General features: G+C 37.0%; 1 protein-coding gene across 7 annotated transcripts in view; it reads left to right on the top strand.

The window, feature by feature from the left end:
• The window catches only part of LOC308224929 (protein CFAP20DC-like), a 136,910-nt gene that overhangs the window by 102,688 nt on the left and 10,264 nt on the right, over window positions 1-23,958 (top strand). For 6 of the 7 annotated variants that reach the window (XM_080625309.1, XM_080625310.1, XM_080625311.1 and 3 more), the window contains 7 exons: window positions 10-146; window positions 922-1,102; window positions 1,652-1,798; window positions 6,351-6,679; window positions 10,997-11,410; window positions 15,912-16,115; window positions 21,773-21,834. In XM_080625309.1, the coding sequence (XP_080481435.1) occupies window positions 10-146; window positions 922-1,102; window positions 1,652-1,798; window positions 6,351-6,679; window positions 10,997-11,410; window positions 15,912-16,115; window positions 21,773-21,834 (1,474 nt within the window). The remainder of the gene's footprint in view (window positions 1-9; window positions 147-921; window positions 1,103-1,651; window positions 1,799-6,350; window positions 6,680-10,996; window positions 11,411-15,911; window positions 16,116-21,772; window positions 21,835-23,958) is intronic. The other variant, XM_080625315.1, reaches the window with a different exon arrangement.

Below are 23,958 nucleotides of genomic sequence, written 5' to 3'. Positions count from 1 at the left end.
TTTTCTTAGGTAGCTCAGTTAATAGAGGACAGCGCAATATGTGCACAGGTAAAACTCGAGATGTATCGCATATTGCATTTGGATCAAAGATCCTTGGGCCACCTCCATCTTCAAACAGAAGAGTCAGTACAAGGGTACCTGGAGAGGTAAGAAAGTTTAAATTATGACAGAACTGCTGGCACTTTTATAAAGGAAGAGGTGACAAGCAAAGGAGTCACACTAAAGGGTTTTTTAAGAACTATGGGATTATGTCTAGAGTATTGTATTTGGTTGTGGATCTCCAGAGTAACAGATACTGTAACATCCAATGGAGGGCAAGTGAAATGCTTGGGTGGTTACAGCACGTGGCATGGGTTTGTTCAGCCTGCAGAAGGAAAGGCTGCAGGACAATCTGGTTCCTATTTTCAGCTAATGCAGGATTGAAGAGAAGACAGGTCAGAATCTTCTCAGAGGTGCAGTGGAGAGACAAGAGTCCCTAATTCACAGGGAAGCTCTGACTGGGCTTAATGATAGCATGGTTCAATACTGGAACAGCATCACAGGGAGATTGTGGAATTTCAGTACTTTCAAAGGCAACAAAACTTATCTGGAAAAGGCTGATCTAATTTCAGCATTATGCCTATAGAGTCCTCTTCCTACTGAAATCACTCTGATTTCTTATCGTTCTTAACTTTTCTGAATTTATTGTTCTAGCCTGCTGAAGTTTTTGTGTGTGTAAACAATTTTCCTTATGATGAGAGCTGTGATGCAGACCAGAAACTCTTCGTTTCAGTTCCTGAAAGATCATACCTTTTAAAAAAATTAAATATTTGGAAACATTTTATTTTTCGAATAAGCTTAATTTAAAATGTGTATTTACCTTTGAGTATTTTGAAAGCCGTTACATTTCTGACTTTCATTGAGAAAATCATGTCTTTCAAGGTAACAAAGACCCGCAGTAGCAAAAGTAATAAATCTTGCCGACTTCAAGGCAAGGGAAAGGGAGCTGAATCCATACAAGACACTGAGAGATTGGAGCTGTTGTTCTCACCATGCAATGATTCTTTAGATCAAGAAGTCAAAAGAAGTACTCACCGAACAACTAAAGATATATGTCAACATGGTAAGAGCATAAAGCGAAGAATATTGTAGAGTTCACAAGCTGCCAGAGATTTTGCATGATTTTGACTTCAGAGTTTAAGACTTAATTCTCTGTTTTTCATATCCTTTATCTTACCTTGTTAATTACTGAAGACATTTATATTAAATCATAGCTTATTCTCCTACATGAGCTTGCATAAATGCTTATTCTCTCTGCAGGTACTCGTGAGTGAGCCAGGGATTACAACCCTGTGGCAGTAGCCGCACATTGTACACATCTTCAGTTTTGCTTCATACTGTGTGTGCAACTGAGGTGCTGCAGTGATTCTTGATTATTTTGCAAGCCTTTTTTTATAACTGCTATGGTTTGCCTTTCTTCTAAGCCTAGTGTTAAATTTTTGCTTTCTTGTGACTGTCATATTCCTGCTGCCTTACAAGATTCCTGTGCCGTTTGGAAGATGTTTGTGGCCCAGGACAAAGCTGCATATGCTGTTTCTTCATGCCTGAAGTAAGAAAAACACACAATACGCATGTTCACAGGTATTTCATAAGTGTCTGGGTTGTATTTCAGACCCTGCAATTCGGACTCGGGATACCTCTGAGACTGGAAGAGTAGATTTTCAGCTTGACCCATCACAAGGAACATCAGCAGACAAAAAGTGTCATAGAAGATTATCTTTAAAAGATGCAGCCAAAACCACATGGAAAATAACCAGTGGTATGGTGCTCATTTTGTGTTATTTTATATTAAAGTTTTGTGTGGTGTGGGGGACTATCTGTTATAAATTTCAGAGGACCCAGAAGCAGTTAATAGAAAATATAAATATATGTGCTGTGGAGGATTATGGAAATCAAACACCTTGCAAGAGAATTGCTTTTAAGGATTGATAAACATTTGCAGGATTAAGCAGAGTGCCAGAGCAGTGAATGAATAAAAAAAGAAAAATTTCGTGCTCTCTTGATTAAAGGGAAAGAACTAAAAATAATGTATTCTTTAAATCCCTATTAAATTTAACATGACTCCAAACATCACATGTATGAGAAATTTACTTGTCCCAGATAAGAGTTTAGGATATTAATTGTGGTATCTATGTAATATCAGGGGGGTTGGTTTTGTTTTTAAAGTTCAGTGGTGAAATTACTTCTTTTTTCCACAGAAGGCCGCATCAGCTTATGGTATATTTCCCTTTCACACCTATCTGCCAAAAGGTGTGGATATTTTTTGTCAATACAGTGTCAACTTGCTTTGTGTATGCCTGGAAAGTACATTAATTGTATGAAAAAGTAATGTTACTTTCTATTAAAACTCATAGCCTTCATTAACCAAAGAAATTTTCCTTCATATTGTGGGTTATTTCCATTTTGTTTAATCTTTGGGATGTTTAGAGGGCATTGTATACTGGGTCAATGTCAGTAATCCATGCTTGCTGTTAGGTTTTTTTTGCTATTTTACTGCATGTGTTTATGAGAATGAAAGCTGTTGTAACCCCATAAACTCCAGGATTGATGTTCTAGTCAGGAAAACTCCCAACAACTGATCTTGCCTCATAGTCAACAGCCACAAACCTTGTTCAGTGGTGATGACTTAGCCAAAAGCGTAGTCCTGCCACTTAGAATCATAGAACCAACTAGGTTGGAAAAGACTTTTAAGATCATCAAGTCCAACTTGTGACAAAGTGCTAATGTGCATATGCCTGTGACAAGTCAGTGGCACAAAACCACATTCCCCAAGCAAAATCAAGCCTATGTGGTCTCTGGCTCCCCACCTATACTGTGGGCAAAACAAGTTCTGTCAACAAGAACTGTGAGTAAATATTGATACAAATTTCATGGGGATAGTGGAGCTTTCATAAGTAATTACCTTAGAGGTTAATCACTGCTAACTTCTGATTAAGGTTCTGATTACCTTAGAGGTTTGCCACTGCTATTCATAATAGTGTCTTAGATTTATTATAGACCTCATGTCTTCTGTGTTCAGCATTTTTCTGTGGCAGGTGTGCAGTACCTTTACCAAGGTAAATTGGTTTTAAGCAAGGGATAAAATAAAATGAGTGAGCATTGTTTATAGGTTGTCAATCTCATTTAGGCAATACTGAAACCCTCATTAAAATGTTAGGCTGTAATTAGAAGCTTTAGCCTAAGTCTCACTATGTAGAACTAATTGATGTTTAGGTGATCGTTCTTGCATTTATCTTGTTTGCTGCAGTGTTGTGATTACATAGTAGTTTGCATATTTTGCTAAGAAGATACTCCAAATAATTCATTACAATTGATATGGAAACACTGAGTTAAAAAGAAAATCCAGTATACTTTGTGGTAGAGAGACAATAGGGTCTGGTTTGGTCCAAAACTTCCCCCATCTTTCACTTGAAGGCTGTTAACAGAATGCTGCACTGACTACAGGTTGCAGAAGTTGCTGAACTTCATAGCATAAAATGCCATCTTAAAGCCTTACAGACTTTTCTGACTTCCCGTGCATATTTCATTAAGTACTGTGGCATACAAACTAATACTTGCATTTAACTTACTGCTAACCCAAGTATGTGTCTTGGAAACATCTCTGGAAGCAAGTGCTCTTTACAGATGTTAGACTAAACAACCTGAATACTCAGGCTAAATATTATGCAGACACTAAATCTTTTAAAGTACTTCTTTGTATTTCTGAAGTGCTTTAGATCTGAGTAAACACATTACTTTTACTCACAATGGGGAGTAAAGTGCTGTGTAAGAAGTTTTTGGATGTCTGGGGCAGAACCAGGAGGAGGCAAGAGTTTAAGCATCTAATTGCTTCCTCTTCTCTGAACACTTGACAAAAACTGTTACCTAAGATTTTTTCTTTCATATTTCAATACTTCATTCAAAATTGACTTAAAATCTCAAACCCCAAGTGGTTTGACACCTTTTTTTTTTTGCTTCAGAATTCATTACAAAATTTTATCTGTAATGACCTCTGCAAATTAAACAGCAACAACTGCATTAGAAGGCATTCTAAAATGAAAATAGAAAGGTGAAGCAGTTGGGGAAGCTGGTTGTTATTAGGTCGTAGGCCATAATAAAAATGAAGCCATTTCTCCCTAGTCATTCACAGTCCTTTGTGCATAAAAATTAGCAAGTTCTCATGGAGTGCTTGCGTATAACCATAGAGGGTTCATTACAGTGGTCTGAGCTATGAGTGCATATTTGAAAGCTTCAAATACAGCATGATACATGTCAAACCTAATTTCATGATGGGGGAAAGGGCCTTCTGAGTACTAAAGAAGTATATGTTATACATCTTGGTCTTGTTCAAGCCACTGCCATTGAAACCTGGTAAAATGTGTCTAGATTAATCTGCAAGGGTGGGTGCCAGACTGTTCAGAAGATCAGAGAGTGCTGAGATAGGAAAAATACTTTAGCAAAGTAAATTTTGAAGATATTTTTTGTTTTGACGAATGCAGCAAGGTGAAAATTTTAATATAGTTGTCTTGGGGAAAAAAAGTAAAAAGAGTGTAAAACACTGTAGATTTAGCATCCAAAACATAATTCCAATTGCCTGACTAAGAATCTTGAGTGATCAAAGACAGGACAATTCTGCTCTACTATCCTCCTTTGAAAAACTTGTAGCTATTGATCAGAAGAGAAGGTCATTTGATTTATACAAATGAAGGTTGTTTCTTCAAAGTTTTGAATGTCTTAAAAGCACTAATGTCTTTGAGGCTCTTGAAAAGACTAGACCAACACATTCCTAAAATAAATTACATTACTTGCATATTTGTATTTCATGTCTTTATTAAAAGCAAGGTGAGATTTCTCTGTACTTGCAAAATAGACTTCTTTTCTGTACAGTAGACAGCGATCTACTAGATTGTTTTAAAGCAGCATGATTATCTAAAATAAAAAGAGTTTACTGAAAAAGGCTTGGGGCTTATGCCTGTAGATGGTCTTCATCTACACACTGAGGTCTCTTCTGGAACATGTAGGTGTAAGCCATCCATGTGTCAGGTCCCCACTTTTCAGTGATTCCTAGTACAAACTGCTCTTTAGAATATTGGAGTTTGGCAGCTTTACTATCTATCTTTAGTAAACTGGGAAAATCACAGCAACCCAGTGAGAAAGAAACTGTTTCTCCTAGCATGTCCTTCATCAAATCCCTCATCAAAAAAATGAGACATCATCAAATGAAGTCTCAGCCTTCATTTATGGTGGCTGAGACTTTCTTTTTTTCCCCTCAAAGCAGCTCAATCTTCCTGAAGTGATAATTCTCTCTAACAAAACTAAGAAGACTAGAATTCCATAACAAACTTACTGTCTTCTGTGACAGCAAGGATTTTATTAGTGCAGTGCTATTTTATTATTACGGTTTTAGTAATTTTTTATTGAGGCTTTTTTAATGTGGTTGGTGGTAACTTTGTTTTATGGAGCCAGAAAGTTTCAAGATCTAGTGAATAATCCACACCACACTACTTTTAATGAAGATAAGGGAGTATTGCATACTTGAGCAAGTCTCCTTTTCTCAGATGCTATTTGAAATTGGTTTTAATCAATCAAATTGACATTTTTTTTCTATTCAGTCATTCCAAACAGTAAAATGTAAGTTAACAATAGGAGTATAAAAATGGCCTTTTCATGTTTATCTGGGGCACTCAATCTTTAAATGCCTTTCTATCATTTATTGTTGGTTTAAAATTGGTAGATTAGTACTGCCTGTATTCAGGGAAACTTGGTGAAATAGAGATCTGAATTAGTTTTTCATGTCATACTATTTTTCATCAGAGCTATAGTTTGAAATTGAGATTTAAACCATAGGTTCTGGACATAAAAAAAAGTGTAGAATTTCAGTAAGAAAGAAGCATCAGATTGTAATATCAACTTTCCACCAACTATGTGTGATTTCTTTTTAAATGTCAACCACAAAAAAGTCTAAAGAAGATCAATAACCAAATTTAGTAAAATTATGTTTTCCTAGAATGAAATTCAGTTGAACAGTTTCAAATCTTAACAGTTAAATAGTTTCAGATTTGCAAATCACAGGTTTGCAGATCATATATCAGAGCCTGGGGATTTCTTGAACTGTGATCTGAAAATGTTCTGATTTAACCTTGCCTCACCTAGAAAGCGGCCTGATCTTTTTCATTGCATCCTCCTTACTCTTCCAGCTGTATAAATCTGATAAACGGAATGTTTCTGTGTTAGAAAAACTTCTTTTGCTGTACAACTTCCAGAGAAAATGAGTGATCAGGGTAACATATAAATTACATATTTGGCATTAAAACAGGCATTTTACATTTCAGATGATTGGGTGTTTCCAGAGAGTCTCGCTGAGAGTGTTCAATTGGATAGGAGTGAGCAGTTTGCAGCTACTGAAGATTCAGCCTGCTGTAATGTAACCTTGCCAAAGAATGCCTCAGTTGAACATCACAGCAATGAAACAGATGATCACCAAGTGAATAATAAAGAGACTTCCCCATTTTCATCAAGACCTCAATCAGCTGCTCATGGGAATTCTCCACATATGTCACCAGGATGTGGCATTTTCCATTTGGATTTGGAGCAAGATAGTAGCGGAGTACATGGGAAAACCCAGATTGAAGATGTTCCAGGAACTGACAGCAGTGAAGAGGTAGGCTACTTTGTACATGTAATTATTGATAAAGTAGTCTCCATTGTAAAACTGCTAAGATGAGATTCTTTCTTCAGGCGATGTAGAGGGTAAGTCATCTTTTCCCCATAAATCTACGGGTAGATTTGTCTTTGTCAGGTTGCTGTGCGTAACTGGATACAGCAGTGAAAATCATAAAATGGTTTGGGTTGGAAGGAACCATAAAGCTCATCTACCTCCAGCCCCTTGCCACAAGCAGGGTCACCTTCCACTAGATCAGGTTGCTCAAAGCCCCTTCCAACCTGACCTTGAACATTGTAAGGAATGGGGCAGCCAAAGCTTGTTGGGGCAACTTGTTCCCTCTGTAACACGCAGACAAAAGAAACCTAAATCTGTCAGCCCCTTTGGCAACAGAGATGTGAGTATCGTGCATGTTTAGAACAAAAAAGATTTTAGGAAAACCTGCATCATAGATTTGAGCAAGATGTAAGTTTGTTAGGGTTGAGCAAGAGTGAAGTAAATAAGGCTTTCTTGTGCCTTTTAAAACTGCAAGCTGTGACTCTTTTGCCCACCAATATTGTCAAAAGTGAGTTAAGAAATTTCAGCTTTTTAATATCAGTTGATGATTGGTATTTCTACTTTATGTCCTGTCTGAGCTGTGTCCGCATCACCCACTTCAGTTCTTTTGCAATGTGGCAGTCTTTCAGCAATAAATTCAATGAAAGAAAATAAATACTTCTTTAGCAAACATATCAGCTGATTCTATATAGAAATTCACCAAGCTGTCAATGCACTCAGTAGTTGTATTGTGTCATTATGGTAACTACTAAAACAGTTTCTACCTTTATGAACATTCTATTTCATTTTGAATTATAAAATCTGTTCCTTAGCATTCTACTCTGTTGCTTACAGCTGAGAAATAGAATGCAGCCGAGTTTCATAATAGCAAGATGGACTGAACTGCTCTATATTCTGCATCTCTGAGAACCCAAAATGCTGATGTTAATTATAAGAAACACAAATTTTCTCTTCTTCTGTAGTTGTGGGAGGTTTACCATTATCTAGGGCAGTGTATTATTAGTAATTTAAACCCGTAAGACTTTGTCTCACACAAAATTCTAGAATTTTAGAATTAAATCAATTTTAGCTAACCTGGTAGGTCACAGCTACAGGTTGGGCAGAGAAGAGATTCAGAGTAGCCCTGTGGAGAAGGACTTGGGGGTGTTGGCCCATGAGAAAATGAACATGAGCCGGCAGTGTGTGCTCGCAGCCCAGAAAGCCAACCGTATCCTGAGCTGTATCAAGAGGAGTGTGACCAGCAGGTCGAAGGAGGTGATCCTGCCCCTCTGCTCTGCTCTCGTGAGACCTCACTTGGAGCATTGTGTGCAGTTCTGGTGTCCTCAACATAAAAAGGACATGGAACTGTTGGAACAAGTCCAGAGGAGGGCCACGAGGATGATCAGGGGACTGCAGCACTTCCCGTATGAAGACAGGCTGAGAAAGTTGGGGCTGTTCAGCCTGAAGAGAAGGCTGCGTGGAGACCTCAGAGCAGCCTTCCAGTATCTGAAGGGGACTTATAAGGCTGCTGGGGAGGGACTGACTCTTCATTAGGAACTGTAGTGATAGGACAAGGGGTAACGGGTAAAAATTTAAACAGGGGAAGTTTAGATTGGATATAAGAAAGAATTTCTTTACTGTGAGGGTGGTGAGGCACTGGAATGGATTGTCCAGGGAAGCTGTGAATGCTCCATCCCTGGCGGTGTTCAAGGCCAGTTTGGACAGAGCCTTGGGTGACATGGTTTAGTGTGAGGTGTCCCTGCCCACAGCCGGGGGGTTGGAACTAGATGATCTTAAGGTCCTTTCCAGTCCTAACTATTCTACGATTCTGTGAGCAGTACTATATGGGATACTGTTCTAAAAGTGTAGAACTGCTTGGATTTCAAAGAATTCTTTTAATAAATTTGTAGAAAGTCAGTATTATCTACAAAAGTATTTACTTAACTGTAAAACACACAAGAGACAAGTTGAATTTCGGGATGAATTTTGAATAAGTAAGCATTTATTCTCTTTATGTTGCATATACTGTGAGCCATAAGATGCACAGAATATCTGTGCTAGAACTATACAGTTTTTGTAACTTTAGGCTTTTGAGGAGGGAGTGTTTCAGGCTGCAAACTGAAAACAGCATTTATAAATTACCCTTACTGGTTACTAATAAGTAACTGAAATAGTTCAGTGCTGTTATTCAGTTATCAGAGTCAAATAATAAGTTTAAGATAAAAATTGCTTCTTCTTTTGGAACCACTCATCATCAAGTGACTTATCTTGTAATTCTAGGCATGCCTATGCTTTCATATCAAATTTCTGTCAGGGACTTTGTATAGGTAAACTTGTCATGGCAGCATTTATGGATTCTGCCCAACCCAGAGCAAACCCAAGAACTCTTGCTAATAGCAAGGGCTGTGATGGTGGCAGGTATGACCACATGTCACATAGTGCTATCAAAAATCTGTTTTACATGTAACTGGCAAGTTTATCAGTGAAGCCTTCCAATAAAGAAACTGAGAATTTTTCTGTCCTTACGCAATTCAAAGAATAAAGAAGTAAGATAATGTGCCCTTACAAGGGCTGATAGATAACTTCACTCTGATGCCTCAGGATTAAATCTCGGTGTACACAAGGGCTGTATCCCATCTGCTCCTAGTAGGTGGCCCTCTAGAATCATTGGAATGATCTTAAAATTACAACCTAGCAAAAGCAATCAGTTTTATGTATCCAGAACCGCCCATCTGCATCTTTCAAGGAATACATCACACTAATGGAAGTGCTCATTCCTCAGGAAAATGAGTCTCATCTTCAATTTACATACGTTGCACTACAGTTAATCAAGCAAACTTTATTGATGTTTCTGCACCATTTCATGACTTAGTATTTAAGAAGTTATTCTAGAGCCTAAATAAATATGAATGGTGAAACAGACATGGAAAGGTTGGAGGGATTTAAGCTTCAGATAAATCAGAGTTGTCCATTTATCTCTAATGTGTGTGTGGGAAAAATACAGGGTTTTCTTTAGTAATATTCCATCCTTAGTTAACCTAAGTTAATGTGGGTTTCCAGAACAGATTTTAAGATAACTTACGGCAAATAAAAATCCATGGAAAAGAGGGAAATATAGATTGCTGTTTCAAGGCAATTACTAAGTGAGGGACTAAAACTTCCAAAACATTTATCATTAATAAAATTGAGGGATTATTTTCTTGTATGTGCATTTTATTCTGTGTAATCCATTCTTGGACTCACTGAAATCAGTATCTTGGATATAAATACTTGGATCACTTTCATTTGCAGTAGGACTGCACCTTAGCTGTGGGAGGCATAATGAAGATGGTATTTCAGTGTCTTATTGAATCTTGTAATACATACTACCTTATATCCACTGCGGTGGCATATGGCAGACGACCAGCATGATGAAATGGAGATGAGGCCTTTGATCCTTTCTTCTTTGAGAATAAGAATGCTGAGACAAATGCTAGATGTGTTTCCCCATTATTTTTCTTTCCATGTGTTTGGTCTTGATGTTTATTGTTGAGATGTGGTATGAGGGAACATCATACCCTTGATTCATGGCATATTTTGCAGAGACAGTGTTTCAAGCATGAATTTAAGGTTAACAAAGTAATCTCTAAAACTCTTAAATGATATTCAAATGGTGCTGAATGTGATATTCCAGTATTATCACTGGTGAGCAAAGTGATCTCAGCATGAGTTATTCCTTCTACATTTAAGTTGAAGATGTGATATGAAAATATGGAATGTTAATAATTCAGTGAAAAGACAATTGTGGAGTTTTTTACTTTAGGTTTACAGTTGTAATAAATTTTATTGAAATGATGATCATAGTATCATAGAATCATAGAATAGTTAGGGTTGGAAAGGACCTTAAGATCATCCAGTTCCAACCCCCCTGCCATGGGCAGGGACACCTCACACTAAACCATGTCACCGAAGGCTCTGTCCAACCTGGCCTTGAAAACCTCCAGGGATGGAACATTCGTAAGACTCAGGTTTGGGAGGTTACCAGCATTCTAAATTTAGGCTGACATTTTGAAAAGTGTAATCTTGTCTCTCTCTCTTTCTCTTTCTACTTTTCATTACTTGATATAAGATGTTTGTGCTGTACTCAACGTAGTTGCCAGGAAGAGCAGCTGATTTTCAGAATCCTTGCAGAATGAGAACTAAGCAGCAGAGATTAAAAAGCCATTTTCAGATTTTAAGGTTATGTAAAACTGTATTGTGTGATGATGAGAGGGAATCATTCTTGCTTTGTTTCAAATTTAGGATGACAACAGTGAATTTATCCAGAGAACAGAGAACCTTGAGATCAGCCACAACAGGCCAGGAACATCTGATTCAGCGGTTTTTAAAGAGAGCCCATTAAAGAGGATGTCCTGGAGAAACGAATACTGGAAGAATAAGGGACGTAGCAAACATAACCTCAAAGAGACTATCTTACCAAAACCACAGAGTTCCACTGTGAGCAAAACAGATTCTGTTAGCTCTCAGAAAAGCTTAAAGCCTGCTCTTTCTCTGTCTCCAACCGGAAGTAAATCTGCATTCTTTAAAGAATTCCCAAATGGATCTGAGAAAAATGAAAGCTATGAAAGAGTTTCTGGTCAATTAAAAAGATCTGTCAGTAAAATATCTCTGAAGAAGATCTCAAGAGAAAATTCGTGTCTGACAACACATAGTTTTGTAAGTGATTTTTACTTTGAAATTAAGTTACTAGATTGTATAGAAAGCTATATTAGATACACTTATTTGCACCAACTGAGAAATAATACATGTTTCATCCTGATACGTTCTGGCTTCATCATAACAGTATTTACTGAGCTCAGTCTATTGAAAGTTGATTTTGTAGTTTTTTGAGACACACAAAATAGTACTCCAGATAGAAATCACAGAGGTTTACAGGTAAAAAGAAGTGTCATTGAGCAGCTCACATTTTGGAAATATGTGAGTTTTGGTGTGAAAGATTACAAAGGAAAATTGGCAGACTTTGAATTGATAGATTAACAAGGGACCGTAGAAAAAGTGTTAATGTAGATAGAATCATAGAATCATAGAATTGTTAGGGTTGGAGAGGACTTTAAGATCATCAAGTTCCAACCCCCCTGCCATGGGCAGGGCCACCTCACAATAAACCATGTCACCTATTCATGGCCACAAGGATAATTTCAGATACATGTGACTGGCTGCTTCAACAAGTGCAAGCTGCCAGTAGTTTCAGTGGCCACTGCTGCTGCCAGAAATCAATGGGACTTGAGTGTTGGTCACTGTACCAGAGCCACTGACAAGGAGTGTCACAGACTCTCAAACTGGTTTGTGCTGGGAGGGACCTTAAAGCTCATCCAGTTCTAACCCCCTGCCATGGGATACTTCATAGTCTGTCTGCAACAGCCCTGAAAAATAATAAATTTTGTGATTGAGGGCCAGCAGTAAGGCTGTGTCATAGACTAAATTTCCAGGATACTAAAAGAATTGTTACATTCATCAAAGTGTTGTTTTATTCCTGTTTTTTTTTTTTTTTTTCTTCATGGAGTCTGCTTATGGAAACATGCAGTGATTCAAAGAACAAGTATGAAGCTAATTATGTTCTTAAATATTTCCTAATAGCTGATTCTCTTTTCAGCTTATAATGATATATTTTGAATCAGGAACTGGAGCTTAAAAATCAAGTGTATTCTGTAAATCACAAATGAAATAGTATGTTTATGTTCCATGGTTTTGGATAGAATTCTTTTGGGCTTAGAATTAGTGCAGATTTGTATCTTATAACATGTGACCTCTTCTCTAAATGTGTTAGGAGTAGATTTATTCCTGAGCATCTGAGTGAAACAGGCTTCAGGGATCTTCTTTTTTCAGACATCAGCTAATACCTTGTGAGACCAAAGACGTACGTAGCTGGCATCTTCTGTCCAGCAGCACTCAGTTGCTGATAGTTAGGGAAAGCAAAAACAAACAGCAAGGAGAGAGCAAGCATCCAGTGCTATCTTGCCAACGTGCCCTGCAGGCTGCCTTGCAGCAGCCTATAGCTAAGCAATTCCTTCAGTGGGAAGTGTTGTCTTCGTGGTGAGTAATTGGTGGTGGAATTTTTTTCCATACGTGTGCGTAGCTGCTTTTTGTACCTGTATGGCCTTTGACTGTGAAAGTGAATTTCAGAGTTTAACTACTGTGTGTGGGAAAAAATACTTACCTCCTTTTATTTATTTGAATGCATTTGCTCATTCCTGGTGCTTTCTCATTCTTGTCTTTGTTACAAGAAACAATGAATAATTTTTTTTAATTATTATTCTTACCTGTGCCACTTATTATTTGATGGCTGTGTATGCTATACCGCCTCAACTGTCTCTTCTACAAGTCAAGGAGTTTTATGGTATTTAGTCCCAGGATTGCTGTTCTCTAAACTTTTTTGCCATTCTACCCAAGGATGTTCAATCTTGCAACTGCATGATCATTGATGTAAGAGCGGGTTTTGGATAGTAATATCTTGAAACGGGTACCACTGCTGGGACCACAAGAATAAATGCCTCATCCCTGGCAGTGTTCAAGGCCAGGTTGGATGGGGCTTGAAGCAACCACAAGTAGTGAAAGGTGTACCTGCCCGTGGCAGGAGGGGTTGGAACTGGGTGAGCTTTAAGGTCCCTTCCAACACAAACTGTTGTAAGAATCTCTTCTTTGTGGCTCCAAGAAACAGTTACATATGTTCTTTGAAAAAAAATATTTTTATTAAGAATGTTGTCAATTTTAAGATTTATACAATAAGCTGTTTGAATGTGTCTTTCTTCTAACCTCATACATATGCAAAGTGGTTTTGCTGGAGCACTTCTGCAGGAAGAAACTAGTATTCTAGGGCCTGTAAGTTTCAGGAAAGGAAGTGCTGACATATTAATTACAGTGAGACAACACTGGAGACTTTTTTGTTGGCTGTGGACATGTAATAATTTTATTTCGATTTTGAAACAGTGCTCATTGTTTTAAGAATAATGCATGACAGGATGGTTTTGTATGAAAGGGTATTAGAGTTTACGGAGAAGTAGACTTTTCTAATCTGCATATATGGAGGAATGGTAAAGAAAAAAAATGCTTAACCAAGTCTTCCTGCAGTTGATTTGCTGACTTCTTAATACACTTTAAGGACATGGTTGCTTGCAATGTTTTATTCATATTTTAATAGAGTTCTTTATTATTAAGTTCAAATATTTTTAATTAAGAAAGAAGTGCAGCCCTCTGGGTAATAGCTGGCAATTAAAGTTTTCTGCACGTATAACTACACTCAAACAATCCTGAATAAATTGTTTGAACCTAGAAGAATGCAAATGTCTTTATGTATGAAAAAAAAATCTTTTCAAAAGGTTTTGTCAATCTAATGACAGTTTTAAGCATTTAATAAAAATACTGTATCAGAAGGGGAGGATATGCAGAAAGAGAAGATAAACTTTGCATTACTAAATAAAATATTTATTTTAGGCAAATTTTATGAGTATTGCAAAATTAATTCTTACATCAAAAGTTTTTCCTAAATTACAGAGTGAACTTCAAATTCTATTTTCAGATGTTCTCTTTGGAAATTGGCTGATACAATACATAGTTTGTGAAGAGGCTGTTCTGTAGTGGTCATCTCAAGCTACAGAAGAAATAGTCTGAACTCTTTCTCCTTTCCTACAAGGAGTTTGTTGTACAGGATGTTTAGCATGGAAAATTGCTATGACGTTTGTTCTCCTTTCTGAATATGGTGTTTCTAGAGTGAGACCATAACATGTAAAGAGAACAGGATAGCAACTTGAAATAAGCTTGGGGAGGGAGAAACAAATGTTTTGAATTGTTTTGTAAAACTTACAAAAATCTGTGCATCTTTCTTCATAGCTGTAAAGGAAAAGACAAGCAGGCTTGGACAATGTTTTTCCTTTCTTAAAAAGAGAAAGAGAAAAAATGTTATTTCAATGCTTAGTGATTTTATTCTGCATAGTTCATGCTGCCGTTTTAATGCTGCATGCCAATTGCTTCATATATGAGGGAGGAAAGATAAGCTGAAGCTTCTCTTATAATAATCAAATAAATGCAGAAGGCATCTATATAAGAAAATAAACAGGACTTCAGCATCTTCAGTAAGATCAATAGAAGTTATAGCAGCTGTAGATCTGGTAGAATACTAATACAGCAAAGCAGACCTTCCAGCATAACATATGAGATGAAAAAATAACTCATAACTTACATTCAGTAAGTGTCTAGGGAAAACATCCTGTATCATTTTAGGATTAAAAATGGTAATAATAATGTATTCAGGAATGAAGCCTGGACCTCAAAAGCCACAGATACAAAAGGGGTGGCAGCTGTGCTGACAGCTTCTGTCATCATCATATACCTTGTACAAAGTGGCAGACTATGTATATCTGTGCCAAAAAATAGCCTCTGAGTGTTTGAGGGTTTTCTTCTAGTGAAAGTGAGCACTTTGTGAAATACTAAGCAATGTATGTAAAAATCTAGGATATATACATGCCTTATTGCACTGGTTCCTTAAAATAAGAAGAATCAATGTCCAATGTCTAACATCTTCTGTGGGCTGTATACATCATACCTCTGTGGAGCTGAATACTTGAGCCTATATAATATTTTATTGATCACTGACACATATTAATGAGTGTTTTGAAAAGCAAAAGTCCTGTTTATGTGGTGCCATAACCTGAAGGTATTAAATGTTGCTGTACTATTTCTCTTAAAGTAATTTATTTTAGTTTATACTCTAGCAAGTTACCAAAATAACTTTTAAAATTTCGTGCTGACATGTTGCTTTCCAGAGGAATTTTATGCTGTACTTGACAAATAACTAAATGGTATGTTGCTGGTATTTATGATACTATGATAACTGTGTGATCGGGTTTATTTCAAGATTTGCATTTGATGCTTAAGCATAGCTGCTGGGCTTTTGAACTTCTGAAATCCTGCTTTTATCTTGTGTTTTTAATTGCAGTAGAACAGCAACTTCATCAAACACCCAGAATCCAAACTGTATGTTTGATCTCCATAGCTGAGCAGTAATCTGTTAGCTAATCTTTTCTAGTAAACATTTTGTTTCTCTTTTAGTATTGTAGCTTCTAGAAGATTCCCCACAAGATTCTCGAGTGTATTTCTTTCATTCCTATATTCTGTTCAGTGAGCCTATCTATATTGTTGACTGCGCCATTTTATTTCACAGGAGTATGACTGGAACAACTACCAGTCAAACACACTCAGTTCATCTGAACTACAGATGCTGGCTAGCATGAAGAGTCAGCAAAGTGGAGAATCAGGGGATACTGAGATCTCTCATGAGCTGAGTGCATCACAGATAGATAACTGCAGTGTTAGCCTAAGTACAAGCAGCGAAGATACAGCAACCTGGAACTCTTGTTTCCCGCCAGTAAGTCTAATGCCACAGTATTTTCTCTATATAGTTTCTGTCAATTCTGAGACTCAAGGATCTTGAATAATAAAATATGTTTGAGTAGATTTGAAATTTAAGATACCACTACCAAACGTTTTTAGAACTTAGCAAGTAAAACCTGCAGCCAAAACGCTTGCACTTCCAGCAGGTCCTGTAGTACCACCATGGACAAAGAGCAAATCTATTACATGTATTCCTTCTAGAATCCTGAATAATCATGTAGGTTGTGCAGCTTGTAAAGTAGTGGCTGACAACCTGCAAATGTGTGGTATAGTACCTAAAAAGAGTTCCAAAATGAATGAAGCCCAGATAATACCAGTCAGCAACTACATTACAGTATGAGTAATGGAAAATAATTGCTTCTCACGATGATAAAAGTCTTACTAGTGAAAAGGTAACTGGTGAAAGCACTGAAGGAGGAGAATAGCAGCAAAAAGCTGCAGTAGTTTGAGCTTTTAGTATGTGATCCTTCTATATTTCACACCTTGTATCCTTATTTGTCCTGGTACAAAGTGGTACAAAATCACACAAGCTGCACTATGTGACAGAGTACTGTTATAAGAAGCAGAGTATTTGTTACAGTCCACTGAAGAGTATTGGATGTATGAAATCACAGAATAACATTTCAGCAGCTATATAAAGGTGCTTACAGGAGCTGCTGTAAAACTAGATAACCTCATACTCCATTTATATCTCAGCAACATAATTCTTATTTTACTATAGGTGAAACAATAATAAACAGTGAATGTTGCTGTCGTGGTTTAAGCCCCGGCTGTAAATTAGAACCACGCAGTCTACTTCCCCCCCCACCCCCCAGAGAGATGGGGAGGAGAATCGAAAGAATGTAACTCCCACGGGTTGAGATAAAAACAGTCCAGTAACTAAGGTATAACACAAATCACTACTGCTGCCACCAATAATAATAACGATAAGAGAAATAACAAGGGAAGAGAATATGATACCGCCCGCCGGAAAAGAGCCCGACAGAAAAGAGGACGTGCCCTTCCGGGTAGCTCCCAGTTCTACATCCTGGGCATGACGTGCTGTGGTATGGAATACCTCTTTGGCTAGTTTGGGTCAGGTGTCCTGTCTCTGCTTCCTCCTGGCTTCCCCTCCTCCCTGGCAGAGCATGAGACTCACAAAGTCCTTGGTCAGAGTAAACATTCTGACCAGCAACTGAAAACATCGGTTTTATCAGTACTATTCCCAGGACGAAAGTCAAAACCACAGCACTGCACCAGCTACTAAGAAGGAGAAAAAGTGACTGCTGCTGCTGAACCCAGGACAGTGGGTAATTGCACAAATAAGAACTTGGTGTACAGAGTAATGTTTTGCAGAATATCAAAGAAACATTAGTTGGTTTTAACTATTTGAGATCTGTCAACAGTACACATATAGTTGTAGTTTTGTTATTTCCAATGCATTTTCCTAGTACTTACTAATAGACTCAAACATGGTATGAATCTGCAAGACTGGGCAAATGGAACTCAAATAGAGAATAGCAGTCTCATTAATTTTTGAGTGGTTTAATTATAAGGAAATTGATAAGAATATTTAGACATGTCAGGTTTGGTTAATACAAATTAGATTACTAAACCAAAATGGACTTTTAAGATGAAATGTACTGCTGCAGTATTCAGTGAAGCATAATGTAATTGCAAAGACAGTTCTTTGATCTTACTGTCTTGATCAGGTTCTGTAGCTTCGTACTGATAGCATCAGTCTAAAAAAGAGCTTAGATACAGTAAGTTAGTAATTTGAATTGTAATTTAATATAGCTGTGATTTTTCATAGTAGTCCTTTGTGGCCATCTCTCTGTAGGTAAATCAAGTGTAAAAGGGAACATACTTGTCTTTGAGAAGTTTTTCAAATTTCATTCAGTTGACTGAAGTGTTGGTATGTCTTATACATGCAGCCTTATCAGGCTTCTACTCTGTATTTTGCAAGGTGGGCACTGAGGTTTCAAGATGTAATGTAGAGCCTAATTTCCAGGAAGAGATCATTTAGAAAGCAAACCTAATCTTTCTCAGATAAGGACTAACCACTTAGTCCCTTGCTACAACAAAAGCTGCTGAAATTCAGCTTCTGCTGTCTTCCCTACCTCTGCCTTTATGCAAGCGGACTCCCTGTACCAATACAATGTTGGTTAGTCCACAGTACTTGTTGATTCACTTCATACTTTCCTTTCTGAGATAGCTGCCGTGGCACCAGCTATTCACAGATGTGGCACGGGTTTTTGGACTGAGGACCTGTGTGCTTAACACTCCGTAATTTAACTCTGTTCCCCTTTTTGGAAAACAGCAGAATATTGATGTGAGGGTGATAATTCATTTTCTAGACCTTTAGTATCTAAGAAGTTTATAAACAACTTCTGTCAGGGAAGGTGATTATTTAATCACCCCAAGTTGTTCTAACAAAGAAGCTTTAGAAGAGCATCTGGGAGCATTTTCTGTATATTGATGTTAAATTTCAGTATATTTTGATATGCTTACAGCATTTCAGAAGACTTTAACAATAGTGATGGTGATGCCAGTATTCAAATGGATAGCTGAAACATAAAGCTTAGAATAAAAAGAAATTAGGTTTTATGTCAGTGGTCTTTAGTACAACCACCACTTGAGTCAAGAGAATTTGCAAATGATCTATCCTTCCAAAATCAGATGTACAAACTGTAGGAAAGTGTGTATATATAGTATATATCTAGCCATCTTCCAGGTGCATAGGCAAATTATTTTAGCAGTGCAATATATAGAATAGAAATAGAAATATTCCTCATATTGTAGTTCGAGAAATTAAGGACAGCTTGAAATTCTTGTCATGATTAAACTTTAATGTTTACATATGTTTCCATGTTGTATCTTTCTGATTATTTAAATCTGGAGTATCTACTGCTTTCTCTTATGTTCTTCAAAGATAAGTAAGAAATATTTTATTCAAATTTTCATTCATTTTATACATTTTTGTCCCTTAGTGCAATCTATGGCAACAGGACCACCAGAAGGCAGCTTTTTGTCTATCATCTTGAAATACCTGTGAAGTTTTGAAAGGCTGGGCAGGATATAATCATGTTAGATAGTGACCTTATGTATCGAAGTAATATTTTACATATATAAAACACATTTTTAGTGAGTTTATTCTTTTGTCACTTGCCATTGCTACTCTGATTTCCAGATTTATTGAAAATTCTCATGTTTCTGAGTCTAATGAGTCTAAGAAACCCTTCTGAATGTAAAAACACGTGAATCAATCATATTGCTTAGTTGCAGTTAGAACAGATGTCCTTAAACAACTATAAAACAGAGATACTGAAACTGTATTTTTAATGCTATGAGTTTACCAAGAACTGAATATAGGCTATCAGGAGAAATGCAAGTTGTTTAGCAGCTGGTATAAACTGGACAGCCAAAAAGGAGTAAAGCTGCTTTGAATATTATAGATTACCCAGCAGAGCCGTAAGTTATGAGAAACTTTTATTTTAAAATGGATTTACTTCAAAGGATAATTACAAATCCTTGTAAAATGGGGGTAGGAAGAGGAGAGCACATTTCCAAATCAATAATATCTCTATGTAGAACTAAGTATTTGTAAACACTTTATTTGAGTGTGTCTTACCTGAATATTTTCTGAAATCTGAAGGTGTATGAAATTCCATGTTAGCTTTGCAACAATATGCAAGACAAAGTTCTGTATGCTGCAGAGTATAATGGGAAGTTTATACCCACAAATACACACATTAACCAAGAAAATTTGCCAAGGTGATAAAATATTTCTGCTTAGGTGACTTGTTTTATTCTAGAGATCCAATAAGACCTTCCTGTCCTGTCAGGGTATTGGCCTATTCAGGTTCTTGGATAGCTGTTTCCATACTTCAGAGACCACTTCAGATGTATAAGAACCATCCTGGAGATCATGTATAAGAGATTTCAGGATATCTTATTACATTTTGTCTCTGATTCTCAGCCAGAAATGCAAAAGAGAAGGAAGATTCTCATAGATTGCTCATTGATACATCCTAGAAGCTTGCAGTGATATAATGCTGCATTAGCAGACTCCAGCATACATTCACTACTAAGACCTGTCTTTTGAGTAAGAAGCACTCACAGAAAAGAAAGATTACTTGTTCCCCAAGCAGCTTCCTCAGTATAAATTCAGTCATATAAGCCTTGACCTGCAAGACATTTGAAAGAGTTCTTCCAGGTTCATACCTGATTTGTGGAAGGTCTTCTGGTTTCCTTTATAATGGTTGAGAAAAGAAAGCTACTTCACCCAGAAATGGTTTGGCAGAACTGAAGTTTGACAGACAAAAGGAGTGATATTTAAACCCAGAATTATTCCAACTAAGAGCTCAGTTTGACAACCCCTGGAGGGATCTGTTCACATCAAGTCAAATTGCAAAACTGAGGCAGACTATATCTTACTATGAAATGAGACTAAAAGTTATTTAGACAGATATTCTGGTTCACAGACTGACTAGTTCGCTTTCTGTTTCATTCTCTGTCTTCCACTAGCCATCATTTGGGAATTGCACTACCCACTACCAGGCAGTGACTCATATTTGGCAGTAATTAGGATGTCATTCATCCTGTACATACATTTTGCAACATCCCTCTGCACTTCCTGAAACCATGAGAAGATACTAATTTTTATATTGATTTCTGTAAAAAAGGCAATTGCTTTTATAGTGCTTAGTGTTTATTTTTAGTATTTCATGTACTAAATCGTAAAAGTCTTGTTAATGTATGCTTGTATTTTCACTTCTTTTGCACTTGCTTCAGTGATTTGGTTAGAGCTGCTTTTGAGGTGTGTGACAATGGCAGAGGGGTCTCTTCTGGAAGCACTACAAATATACTGAGAGAAAATACATTTCTGAATGTTAGAATTCTTGAAATTTTGTACCAGTTTATGAATATTGATCTTTCTTCCCAAATAACTTTTTAATGCCATAAACCAAAGGTAGTTTGAAACCTTTGGGACACATTCTTAACAATGAATAGGTAACATTTGAAGACTCTAGAAAATTGTCATCTTTTGCATGAATGTTCATACAGTCCACATTATCTATTCATGAATAGCTGAATCCAGGTATCAAGTTGGCAGTGCCATAGGTATCATATCTGCTACAGAAAATTTCATTTGGGACTGCTTAGGTTACTGGTACTGGTACTTCTGAGGAGAGAGGAGCCATGCCTGCCAGCCCTATTAGCTCTGCTTCAGTGTTGTCTCATCTTAAAAATGGTGGGTTCTGCACAGATCCTACTAAGAGTTCCTGCACCGTGCTTTCTATACACATACAATCCAGATTTTCCTATCAGACAAGACTTCGCCACCCTCCCTTTCTGAAGCTTCCTGACTCAGCCCCAACACTCACAGACAGTAGAGAAATGACCATGTGGTCAACTCTTTAACTCGTGTTTATTTCCACCTGGATAAGAATCATCTGTTACGTTGTACTTCTGCACAGTTACAATCTGAATATCCATTTTTAATTTCACAGGTAAGGAAAAAGGCCGTAAAATTCTAATATCAGAAGCTGCAAATGTGTATGCTCATAAAAGATCTCTTGCATGCTTCTAAACATAATGAAAGAATATTTGCAAAGTCATTTTCTCACTATTATTTTTTGTTTTCCGTAGCCCACCAGTCAGGAACATCTCTATCAAAAAGAAATGAGCCCCCTTTCTCACTCCAACCCACGGTAAGATTCCATTTATAGCCTAGGCAGTAAGGATTCAGTTAGAATGTCCTGAATATTAAATGTGACATTCTTTGATTTAATCTCAAATCACTTTAAGAGGGCTTTACTACTGCTCGTTTCAGTCATTGTCTGCATTATGTCTGTGTTCTCCTGGAATGCAGAACTGATTTCTGCATGGTTTGGATGTACCACTCTATTTAATGTAACTGACACAAGCTTTGCTCCTACAACTGCTTTGATGCGTGATTCAGCAAAGCTTCCTCATCTGACATACATACACTCATCTGTTTCTTTCTCCCTCACTCCCTCTCTGCTTTGAAGGCTTAGAAATAGAATTCTGCACATGACTGTAGGTGTCAGGGAATCAATTTGTTATACAGAAGATTTTAATGTTACTTATTTAGACAGGGTTTTTTTAATAGATAGCCCAGTCAGGAGAGGGTGTTACAACACTGTGGGATAGCTCAAATTGATCCTGTATACAGCATATTTTGGCTGTCAGGTTTTTAGCTTGTTCTGTTTTGTTTTGAATGAGCAAGAAAATCCCTGTGATTCATTCCAAAATGAAGACAAGGGGAGAGGGTGGCTAGGGAGAAATAATCAAATTGAGATGATCAAAATTAATTGTCCACTTCCAGGTGAAACCCTAGCATCACTTTGTCAATTTTTTACCAACCTGAGCAAGACGTGTACTTATTTTTAAAAGTAGACCAATTTCACTTGGTGGTGTTAATGTTGATTTTGCTTGTCCAGGTTTTAAATGGACAATGTATGTGTGTTCGGAGGGATAGGAGCAGATGACATTTCAGATACTTCTTTAGCTTTTATCAATAGTATGAAGTGTTTTCTGACAGCACACTGCCAGTCAATTGTGTAGGATAATACACATTTTTCCTCGCACAGATGTTTTCAGTCACTTATTTCCCTTGCCATCCATGTTTTTATGGATTTAAAATGTTCTTGTTAGATTTTATGAAGTGAACACTATGAAACTTGCCATGCAAGTTCATCCAGATACATCAGTTACTGCATCTAATCTAGCAACTATAAAACGGTTCATACACAGATTTAAGACTTTAAAAGCAGATTCATGTCTTCCATGCACAGTTACACTTGTCCTTTTTATGATCTCTTTTATTTAGTTAACAATTCATTGAAAATGAAGTAATTTAGTTTTTGAGGAGATTTCTCTGCCTATACTGCATTTGGCAGGCTGAACTTGCTGAAGTAGTTTGGAGGTAGGAAAAAGGCATTCTGTGAATATACTTGTGATTTTCTAAATCTTAATGCTAGCAAAAAAGGAAAGTTCCAGTAAGGCGTGCAGTAAATGAAGATACTATGTATTAGGGTTGGAATGAAACTGTCACTTTGATGGATTGTGAGACAAAGAACAGATTAACAGATTACTCATAGTCAGAATGCAGCTCACTGTGAAAAATGTGCAGGAGGTGATAAGTGTTGGTTTGTGCTGATTTAATGGTGTTTTGAAACTACAGTACCACTGCAGGAGAATAATACAATGTAGCTAATAGCTTGCATTTTCTGATCATCAATGTATTGCCAGATTGTCCTTAAATACTTTTTAAGACAGAGCTTTCAATTCATGCAAAGTCTTACGGGCATGTATAGTTACGTTATTTTCTAGATTTTTATTAAAATGTGCATTCCAAAATCCTTGATTTGTATGTATAAATACACTCTATATTCTTTTAGTAGCATATCTTTTCAATACTCACACAGTTTTCCATTTTAAAGATAATGTTTTTCCCATCTGGACCTGAGTAGCACTGAGCAGTTACTGACGTATAAGTTAATATTGAATGTTTCTTGGTTTATAACATATGTTCAAAGGTTGAAATTGTTGAAAGGATTTTAGATGCAATAGAGGACAACTTAAGCCTCAGATGACTTCACAATTGGTAGAGACATACGTAGTGGCAGGACCTGAAATTTTATTTCAACATTATTTCAAATAATATTATTGCATTTTGCACATAACACTAACGCGTCTTATTATTAATAGTGTCCTTGCTTCAATACTGAAACTATTACTGAAGGACTTATTTCTATGGAAATGTTTCTGTTAAAAATAAAACCACACTCCCATTATGCATAGATGATTAA

This window comes from Psittacula echo (assembly GCF_963264785.1).
Source record: "Psittacula echo genome assembly, chromosome: 9".
Taxonomy (NCBI): Eukaryota; Metazoa; Chordata; class Aves; order Psittaciformes; family Psittacidae; genus Psittacula; species Psittacula echo.
The sequence above is the reverse complement of the archived record's forward strand: the minus strand, read 5'-3'. Positions and strand labels throughout refer to the sequence as shown.